The sequence below is a fragment of the Tupaia chinensis genome, unplaced genomic scaffold, assembly GCF_000334495.1.
Source record: "Tupaia chinensis unplaced genomic scaffold, TupChi_1.0 Scaffold000057_1, whole genome shotgun sequence".
NCBI classification, from domain to species: Eukaryota; Metazoa; Chordata; class Mammalia; order Scandentia; family Tupaiidae; genus Tupaia; species Tupaia belangeri.
Genome location: NW_006159515.1, coordinates 3,614,388 through 3,625,869, shown reverse-complemented (window position 1 = coordinate 3,625,869; position 11,482 = coordinate 3,614,388). Strand labels below are relative to the sequence as shown.

Here is an 11,482-nt window from a genome sequence, read left to right as displayed (position 1 = left end):
GGAAAGACTTGCTGTGAACACAATGGAAAAAAGGCCCATCGAAATGAGAAATATGAGGACCGATAATGGAGACCAAAGTGAACCCAGGAAAAGTCAGTCTGTGAGGACAGTGGGCTCTCCGTATGTGATTTTGCAGAGATCCTTGTGATGCCTAAGAGGCTTGGTTATCAAGAGAGATTTAATTCTTAGTTACAAAGTAACTCAGGTTAATTTTATTTATTTCCTTAAAAAATGTATTCAAATATGATCATGTATAGAGAGGATGCAAATGAATATTATTTAGCCATAAACATAGTCTATTACAAATTATAGTCCAGAGTCAAAGACAACTTTAAAAATCACAAACTTCACTATGATTTCACTTTATCTATATATTTATATATATTTATGAAATGGTTAGAGCCACAAAGAGTAATCTTAGATAGTTTGTCAAAGACAGACTAGTAGAAAACAAATTAGAGATGATGATTAAAGATTATGTCTAGAGTAGGGCATTATAGATGATTAATAATTTGTAATAAGTTGGTTTATTTTTCCAATCATTTTCCCACTTATAGGTATCATACATATCCATACATGTAGCATATATTTAGCATAACTTTATACTGTGTTGCATTTAAATAAAACAATCATATTTATAAGTTATTATGCATTCACCTAAATCATTACTTTATGGCCAAATTTGCATTATGGATTTCCAAGCTATTCCTCAACTGTTTGTTATTTTAACAATTTTCATTTTTCTCTCATAAAGAATTCCACAAAGAATATCTTTGTCACAAAATTTCCATCTCTCCTAACTTTTCCCTGAAAAATGATCTATCGCAGTTTTAAGGCTCTGAATGTACTTTGTACTGTACCTTTGCTAAAATAGACAACAATGTTTTCCTTAATTTGGTTAATTTAGTAGGTTTGTAAAATAGATATCTCGATGCTTTGACTATCAAGTATATGCTCCATATGTACAATGAAGCCTTGAGGCAGGTATTAAATGCTCATGTCTGTTTTGTGAATCTAGATGGCAGGTGTACAAAAGCACAGAGTAAGTCAAATGTTTGCAAAGCACATCGTGTACCAAGAGTTTAAATATATATATATTTCTTGTCCCAGTCATCTCTCTTATGATAGCCAAGCCTCACAATTTAATGACACAAATGATAAGCTTTGTGTCTGAAGGCGGCAAGGAAGGTGAGAACCTGAACCCGAGAGCTCTCCGTGGTTTCATCCTGCTTAGCTGTGATTTCCAGAGGCTCAGCTTTTTGTCTGGGTTCATGGAGTACTTGCTTTTCATTTTTCATGAAGTATATTTTTATGTCCTTTTGTCTAGGTACTACCAAAGTATCAAGATACAGCTAAAGTTAATATTGTTCTGAAAAAGATAGCTTTGATGGTACCAACAAAGAAAATAAATAAAGTTGGATTTTTCTTCTAAGGAATTGTAATCCATTCCTCTATATTATTTCTTTAAAATTCTACTGCCATTTTCCTCCACAGCGATTTAAAAAGATCTATTCAGGAAATAATGCATTAAAATATTCTGTGATAAACTATTTAAATGACCAAATTTGAGTCAGAAAAGTCACTATATTTGAGATTTTTTGACTAGGATATGACCTATACATACTTCATCATTTTGACCAAGTATTTAATAGAATAATGAGCTTATTATTATCCAACAATCATAAAGAATGTAACTTATAATTACTGTTTATCAAATAATTTTAAAGCAATGTTATTCAATATATTGTATTTAAAAAATCCAATTAATATAAAGTAATTAAATTAAAAAATACCATTATTTAATCACCTGAGAGTACTAGGCATTTATAAATAATGCCCAACTAATTGTAATCTATAAAAATAAGTTTTATAAATCCTTATTACTTCTATTGTAAATCATTGTCAAGCAAACACATTTAGACTTATTAAAGGGAGATGTACATTTGGAATAAAATTTTAATATTTAATATTTCCTACCCTTTAAATTTATTTCAACTTCGTATGCAGTTTAAAATTTGATTTGTTTATATACAGATATGATACCTGCATATTGATAAATAGTGCTTCTATATACTACTACTTTACAAACAATATGTAAAATATCTGCATTTACTACTGTGATTTTTTGAGTTTAAAAATACATTGCTTTGGGACCAGCAGTTGGCATAATGGCTATGTCGCTGGACTCCCACGTAGTCGACCGTGGTTTGAGTCCTGGACCCAGTGGCTTAAACTCAATCAGGGTGTGTATGCATGTGTGTCCAAGATCCTGAGTGGAGAATGGAGAAGGGATTGTGGCATGGCCACCCCCCCTCTCAGAGGTGATTTCTCACTTTCTGTCTCTCTGTCTCTCTCTGTCTTTCTGGCGAGTGCACGTGCCCTATAGCAAAAACCTCTCAAAAAACAAACAGAAACCATTGCTTTAACTGATGAATGCAGCATTTCTGATATTTAAGATATCACCGGGCCTCTCTCAAGTTCCTTTTTACTATATAGTTGTATGTACTACACATAGTTGTTCCAATAATATCACTGGTATTTACTCTGGAAAGAGAAAACACTCTAGAGACAAAAAGGCATTATTTATATTACCTGAAAGTATGTGAATTGAGAATGATAGAGATCTGGATATACATGAAGAGTAGTTCCAATTACGAGAAGTAGCTCAAATTTGTGGAGAGATGAGCTGATATATCCAGTAAACCCCAGACACCATATCTTCAGAAGTGCTTCCAAGTCAAAAAGTACTGTAAAAGCTACCTAGAGAAACAAAAGGACATTGAGACTGAAATCCAAAATTTAATTTATTTCATAAATTCAATGCAAGAATTTTAGCAATTCTCAAATAAACCAAAGAACCCACAAGGTAAAGGATGGCATTTTATCTTTAATAATGGATTTGAAAGGGACCAGCAGATGGCATAATAGTTACATCACTGAACTCCTACATGGCCGACTGTGGTTCAAATCCCAGACCCAGTGCTTTAGCCTATCACCCAGTGAGAATCCATGTGCATTTGAGGTGGGCCCAGCTCTGCTCCTTTAACTGAAGAGCCTCTGCCCCAAACTTTTCCTTCCAGTTGAACACCTAGCAAAATGAAACATTCTCTGTCTTCTTTTTGTCTCTGTCACTCTGTCTCACTTTTCTCTGGAAAAATTTCTTAATTTTTAAAAAATATGTCTCTGACCTCTCCTTTATCTTACTAATTTCAGAATCCATGTGCATCTAAGGTAGATCGAAGCACACCCCATGGTTTTCATTTTTTGCCTTTTTTTAAAAAAAATCATTTTTCCCTTTTTTCCCTTTTTCTTTTCTGTATTTTTGTCTTTGTTCTCTTTTGTCTGACTTTTTCACTTTGCTTTTCAGCTTCACACACTGAGTATCTAGATAGGCCTAGGTGCACAGTAGTGAAACATCTGAATACTTTTAGGGTCATAGAAAACCTCCACCCCCACTGAGCTATTACAGTTTGTTTTTTGCCATAGGGCATGTGCGTTCGCTCACCAGAGAGATAGAGAAGGGAAAGTGAGGAATCGCCCTTCTCTTCAACTTTTCTCCTGAGATTTTGGGCACACACATACTCATGCCTGGTGTGATTTGCAAGCTGTCAGGTCTGGGACTTGAACCTTAGTCAGTCATGTGAGAGTCTAGCACCTTAACTGCCATACCACCTGCTGGCCTCTAAAAGCCTGATATTATTTAAAAGCTGTCGATATTTATAGAATTGCATACACAGAAAGGCTACACTTTTTGTGTAAATTGTACTTTCCCCTTTTCATTATTTAATAGTAAATCTTGAAATAAAGTAGTGTGGAGTCTTCCAATTTTCTTCTTTATCAAAATCATTTTAAGCTTTGATCCTTTACACATCTATTTAAATTTTAGAATAATTTTATCACTTCTTACAAAAAAGCTTGCTGAGATTCTAATCAGGATAATGCAAAATCCATAGATCAATTTGAGGGAGAATGGACATTTTGATATTGGTCTTCCAATTCATCAACAAGGCATATGTGTATATCTTTTAGGTCTTATTTGATTCTCCTCACTAATACTTTGTAGTTTTAAATTTATAGGTCATGTGCTTATTCTGTAAAATTTCTCCCTAAGTATTTTATATTTGAGGGATGCTATTGCACTTTTAGATTATTTTGATTTTACTTTTAATTGTTCAGTGCTGGTATTAGGGACACAAAATGCAGTTTCATATATTGGTTTTGTGTCTGAAAGTTTCTTAAGCTCACTTTTAATCCTAGTAGGTTTTTGAAGTTTCCTTATAATTTCTCGGTAAATGATTATATCATTTGCTAGTAAAGGCAGTTTCACTACTTGCCTTCTAGTTCATATTTTCTTTATTTCAACCCTCATGGGTGATAGATGTGGGAGCCAGACAGGCCTCATGTCCAGTTATGCCCTCTATTTTTCTTGATTTATTGCATTGTCCTGGACTTGAATTACAGTGTTAATAGTGTATTTTCTTTTTTAAAATTTTTTATTTATTTCTTGAGAAGAAGAGAGAGCAGAGAGCAAGCGAGTGATGAGAGCTGCTCTCATCACACCAAGATTGCCTTCCAGCCAGCCAGGATCATGAGCACACCTGCAGTGTGTCTACTGTAGTCAGATCGACCTGGGACCTGAACCCAGGGCATTCCTACGTGACTCCAGCTTTTCACAGTGGGAACTTAACAGAAGTGCTACCTGGCTGAGCCATAGATTGTATTTTCTACAGGTCAAGTTTCAATACTGTACATGGTATATTATAAAGTGATAACTTTTAAATTTACTAACAATAATTTAATGACAATTTAAAAGTTAAAATAATGTGTATTCCTCTATTCTTTGAGCTATGAGACAAGGAAAGAATTTGGAATTCTACACTAAGCAATTTATGTATGTGCATGTGTGTATGCACACATAAATCAATATAACTACATTATTAACAAATAAAATCAGTAGTACAATAATTCAACCTTTTAACATCACATAAATCGTCTTAATTTACAACTACAAGTAGAAATATTACAAATGCATATATAAAAATAGCATGTTATTTTCCTTTCCCTGTCTTATAGACAAGAATTTTCATTTTCTCATTTTATAAAGAAGGGCACAACTGGAATTAAAATATACAAAGTAAGATTAACTGCTAATTAAAGAACACAAGGGTAAGTTTGGGATTAGTCATAACATATCCTCTTAGAAGATATTGCATAATTTATTGGAAGACAGGAATAAAAGGCGAGCTTGCTTTCTTTTTCTAGGCTATATCAGATATGGAATATCTGAAGGGATTTTCTTTCACTCACATTTGGAAAATGTGGAGAAAAATGGAGTTTTAGTAATAGCATTTTAAGAAAGAGAACATTAAAAGCAATGCAGATGGCTAATTTAGATGTGAGGAGAAAATTGGCATTCCTTCTCAAATCTATCATTTCTATAGGTTCTAGTTGCTTTTTAATTTTAATTGGCATTCCCTTCCTAAAAGAAACTAATGCATTTTAACTTTGAAATAATCTTAAATACAGAAGAAAATGCTAAGAAACACCATCGCCCACTGCTCTCAGGTGTTTCACGCTAACCTCTTTGTCTGTTCCCTCCTCAGTGAACTCGATCCTCATCCACACATGTGCAATCGCATAAATGGGCCTGAACTTCACGTGTCACTCTGCAACTTGTTTTCTCACTTTGTAGGAATCACGGGTATCCCTCCATACTAGGGGATAGAGGTCCTTCTCATACTTGCTGCATGATTTCCCATGGTGTTCAATGTTTACTCAACACTATCTCTAATTCAGTGAGAGGTGGTACTTGGAAGAATCGTCAGGAAATTTAAAACAAAACAAGTCTACAGCAACCTTCTTTATGAAATATCAACATTTATAGAATCTTCCATCTGTAAATTTCCAAGCTTAGTATTGCTGGTGCAAAGGCAGATTTCAAATAGGTCTGTTTAAAGTTTTAGAAAATATTAAGAGATTGCTTTCAAAATATTGTAATAAATAATTTGCCTTCCAGCATTGTAGGAAAGTTTCTCTTGGTCCCAATCTGTATTAATACCAATACAGTCAAATGTATTAATTGTTTCTCATCTGTCTATACGTGTATTGATCATCAGATTTTATTTCTTTTAAAGTAATTAAATGCTGCTCTTCATAACCTTGCCAATATTTTATTGTGCTATTTTGTCTTTCTTATCTTTGGAGTTGTTGATATTGAGGACATTAATCTTTGTCTGCTATGTGTACTGCAAATATTTTTCCCTAGTCAATAGTTCGGTTTTAACTGGTGTTCTTTGCTCTATGAAAATAAATTTTACATGATCATATATGTGTATCTTCTATCATTATATATATATTTTCTTTACCTTTACAAACAAAATAGGACTTGAAGAGGATTACTGTTAAGTCTCCATATGCAGAAACACATTATTTTTTTCTACTTATTTGGACTATATTGTACAGTCTTCAATAAAAATTTCCTATATATATATATATACATATATATATGTGTGTGTATACAGATACATAGATAGACAAATAGATATCCCACATATCGATATTTATCTTTTAAAAATTTAAAGAGAGAGAAAGAGAGAGAATATCTTCTAGGGAGGATGGTCATACTGCAACTGCAATCCTTTATCTTCCACTCTCTCATGACTTTAGGCATGTGCAGTTTTTCAAGCTGCCAGAGCCAGAACTTGAACTGTACAGACTGCTTTGTGGGATCTAGTTGTCTTAACTACCCCTTCACTATCTGGCTTTTTTTTTTTTTTTTTCATTTCTACTTAGTTCAAGTGGAGAGAAAAGTCATTGATGTAGACTGAATGTCCATATCAATCTTACTATATTTTTCTATGAATCCTAACATTTTATTTAAAACATGGGTTTTATAAAAAATATGCACATTTCATTTATTAATTTTTTTTCGAGAGGTTTTTGCTATAGGGCATGTGTGCTAGCCAGAGAGACAGAGAGAGACAGAGAGACAGAAATTGAGAAATCATCCCCCAGGGGGGATGGCCACGCTGCAATCCCTTCTCCTCCATTCTCCTCTCGGGATCTTGGGCACTCACGCACACGTGCCTGGCATGAGTTTAAGCCACCAGGTCCAGGAATTGAACTGCGGTCGACTACATGGGAGTCCAATAACAGCCATTACGCTAACTGCTGGTCCCAATATGCACATTTCATTTACAAATAAAGGAAAGTTATTTCTTTTCCAAGATTGAATTTTGGAGCTAATCATATTACTGTATAGTTTTAATGATACAGTTGTACAGTAGTTACTGAATAATGAAGTAATAATAAAAAGATTCCAGTTAAGGTGGCTGGATACCACATGCCTGACTTTGTGGTTCAAGTCCTGAACACAGAAGCTTGAAAAACATGCTAGCTGTGCATGCGTGTGTGCCCAGAATTTCAAGATGAGAATTGAAGAGATGGGATTGCAGTGTAACCATTTCTCTCTGGGGGAGGGAGATTTTCACCCTCTCCCCACCTCTCTGTCTCACGCTAGCACATGAATGAGCCCTATAGCAAAACTAAAAAACAAAACAAAACCTCTATTTTGTTTCTTATTTTCAATGAAAGTTTCTTCAGCATTCATATAAAGTGGTTGCCATGGGTCTTGGTAATGAATTTCTACCATGTTTAAGAACCTTTGTTCTCTTCCTATTCTACTTTTAAGGGCTTAACATTCAATTCATTGAGGTAGTGACATATCACAAGAACTCTTGATATTGACCATTTATTTGTTTCTGAAATATGTTCTAGATGGGTGATGTTAACTTGCTGGGTTTTGTAATTTTTACAGTTACTTTTATATAAGAAACTGGCCTACAATTTTATTTATTGTATGTCATTAACACTTTTTGGTTAAGATTGTTAGATTCATCAGTTATATTGCAGAGCTTTCTTTCTGAGCAAACTACAGTTTCTTAAATAAAATAACAATGATCAATCAGATCTTCAGAAGTAGATGGTATTCACAAGGAAAACCACATGGGCATAGTGCTTTTCATAATGTTACAGCAAAGCTTTCCAATGATACTCTGGTCAGATTTCTCAGCTCATCCATCAAATTGGCAGTTTATATTGTATCAAGAAATCACCAATATTGTCTCTCTCTCTCTCTCTCTCTTTTTTTCTTAAGGTTTTTACCATAGGACACATGCACTTCTGGAGAAAGACAGAGACAGTGAGAGAGAAAGTGAGAAATCACTCTTTAGAAGGATGGCCTTACCACAATCCCTTCTCTTCTTGAGAGTTTGGGTACACACACATACGTGCCTGGCATGACTTTTAAGCTGCTGGGTCTGGGACTCAAACCATGGTCAGCCATGTGGGAATCCAGCACTGTAACCACTATGCCATATCCTTCATATTTTTAAAGCCTGAATTTAGAGTACATTTTTTCTCTAGGAAGAACTGATTCTTCTAGGGAGCTGATGGCATATAATAAATCTGAAAAACCTTTAAATCAATCTCTGATGTATTTGAGGCCCTGGAATTATGAATTTGAACTCCAGGTCCATGTGAGAACAGGCCGTGTTATATGTTTTCAATAGATAACGTTTTTGGCACATTGGAAGTCTATATCAAGACTAATGCTGCTTCAGTATTTCCCTCTGCGATATGACTATTTCTTTCTTTCACAGAAGTACTGAGCTCTTTCCTGGGCACAACCCCCAACGTTCCTAGTTCTGTAACAGGAACAGGCAAATGCCCTCAGGACAGTCACTGGTTCTAGAGCCCACCTCTCACTCTGGACTCATGTCACACTTACTTTTGGCCATGAGAATTTTCCCTAATTTTTCACATTCTGCAATTCTGCAGCACATTTAAAATATTTAGGTATTTTGCACATGCCCTAAAAAAAAAAAAAAAACAAACGTATTTAGGAGTTCTAGAGAGATGATTTTCAGCTATCTACTGAGTCCACTTCATGTTTCCTGTGAACAGTAGAACAGTATACTATTTGATTTCACATTTAAACAGAATCAGATTTTCAATGTCTTATTTAAATTTTATTTAACTATTGTATGATAAGGAGAGACAGAAAGAGAGAGATGAGACAGAGAGAAAGAGACATCCCCAACAGGGTTTCTATTGTAGTACACCCTGAGTCAGCCAGCCTGGATTATGGACATGAACATGTTTGCCCGATGGGCATAGGGGAGTCCCAGGACACGAACACGGGACCTTCTCCTGTGGGTCCCATTGTAGTAACACTGACTGGCCACTTCTATGCCTTTTGGTAGGAAAATTCAACTTACATTTAATGTACCCAAGTTTCCAGTTTATTGTATATTACTGCTATTTGATGTTTTAACCCTATCTTCTTTTGTGTGTGGGGGAGTCTTGGTCAAATAATTGTTCATTTCTTTTCCCCATTGTTAATTTGGAAATTATACTGTTTTTTTTTTTCTAATTCCCCAATTTAGTTCCCAGTGGTTATCAATCATCCTTTCCTTTTTCCTTTTATTTTTTTTTGCCATAGGGTGCATGTACTCACTGGGGCGAGATAAAAATGAGACAGAGAGAGGGAAAGTGAGAAATGATCCCCCAAGGGGATGGCCACACCTTGACCCCTTCTCCTCCATTCTCTTCTTGAGACTTTTGGCATGCACAGTGTGAGTGTGGTTTTCAAGCCGCCAGGTCTGGGACTCAAACCACGGGTGGCCATGTAGGAATCCAGTGTGTTAACCACTATGTAACCTGCTGACCCAATCATCCTTTTCAAATGATTGTTTCAAAATTGACAAGCCAACTTAGACATCACTCACAACTTTGATATTCTGCAAACATCATAGTAGACTTCTACTGTCTCATTCTCCACTGTTACCACACCTCTTCCTAAATCCTGTTGGGGCTGACATAATTTACAAATGTAATTCCACTTTCTTAAAATCAATTATCTCCCTTTTTCTCAAGGATCTGTATTTAACATATTTATTATCACCTTCCACTTAGATCCAATGCTCATACTTTTCTCTCCTTTTCAACTTTTATCTAATCATCCTCACTGTGATTTACTTTCTTATGACTGGCATTCTTTGGAGTAGTTCCTCCTCCAAAGAAGAATCAAGAATTTTATGCTCCTTCTCATATTTATAACCATTTTCTATACAGATTCTTGAGTTGCAGTTATTTTTCTCAGTGGTGTATGTATAGTGGTTTGCTGCCTTCTATTTTCCAGCACAATAGACAAATCACAAATCATGCAATGTGCAATATATTTACCTTGTTTTTAAGCCTTTTCCGCCACAAGAAGAGTTTTTTTTTTTTTTCTTTCTTTCTTTTTTTTTTTTTTTTTTTTTTTTGTTCTTCCTTTATGCCTGAAATCAAGGAAGGTCACCAGGATATGTCTAGGAATGCATCTTTGTTTCTTTGTTTTCATTTAATCTCTCTAAGATTTAGAGAGCCCTTTTAATATGCAGTTTCTTCGGTAGAGGAACATTTCCTTCTCTTGCTTATTACTGGTTTTCTTCCATTTGTTTCTTTCTCCTTTAGGGACTCTTATTGTTCACCTCTGAGTGGCTAGTCTACTTCATGTATACTCAGGATTTCCACACCATTTCTTTGAGTTATCTTTCCCACTTGATCTCCCATATTAATGTTTGCAAATATTTATTTTGTGCCCTAATGACTGACTGCTCCTTGAGATGGCAAAACAGCAATGATGAACCTTATAAAATCAATTCTATTTGATTAGAAACCAACCACACTAAATGTTCATCTTGGACTTATGAGCTTTATCCTTAGTTTCTGAGTTCTTTTGTATAAAGACCATTTTTTTTTGCTTTATTATGACTATATATTTCCAGTGTAATTATTGTTGCTTGTCATTTATACTCTCTTGAGTGGTGGCAAATGAGGGGTGGTGGAGAGCACTATGGTTTTTGGTTTTGAAAGACCTGAAAAACTACGGCACCTTTGCTGAATGACAGATGGAGGAGTTTTGGCAAAAGGATTTCCCATTATTCAAATCTGCTGCAAGTCTGAGGAAGAGGCAATCCCTTGGGGACAGCAGGTGTGTGGTGGTTAAAGTGCTGTGTACTCCCACATGGTTGACTGTGGTTCTGGCCCTAAACTTGGGTGTTTAAAACTCATACTGGGAATGTGTACATATATGCCTCAAATCCGAAGAGGGAATGGAGGAAAAGGTACTACAGTGTAGCAACCCACCCTGGGGAGTGAGTTCTCACTTTGTCTCTGTATCAAAGCTGAAAAACGAAACCCACACCCCAAAAAAACAAAAACCTAAAAAAAGGGCTTTTCCTCTCAAGCACTGACTTTGCAATAACATAGGAAAGTCCTGTACCTGTCCTCTGCCTTAGAAAAATTGGGGGATCTCAGGAGAAGAAACTGCAGCTCAGATGCATCATTACTCCCATGCCTAACCAGGCAAACAAAATGACAATAGGTACCTATGACATCATCCATCTCCTCACTTGTATTTTCAGGCTGACTTTCACTC

General features: G+C 35.4%; 1 protein-coding gene across 1 annotated transcript in view; it reads right to left on the bottom strand.

Moving 5' to 3' along the window:
* Window positions 1-11,482, bottom strand: part of NALCN (sodium leak channel, non-selective) — a 351,304-nt gene that overhangs the window by 182,766 nt on the left and 157,056 nt on the right. The window contains exon 11 of the mRNA XM_006141515.2: window positions 2,593-2,760. Coding sequence (XP_006141577.1) covers window positions 2,593-2,760 — 168 coding nt within the window. The remainder of the gene's footprint in view (window positions 1-2,592; window positions 2,761-11,482) is intronic.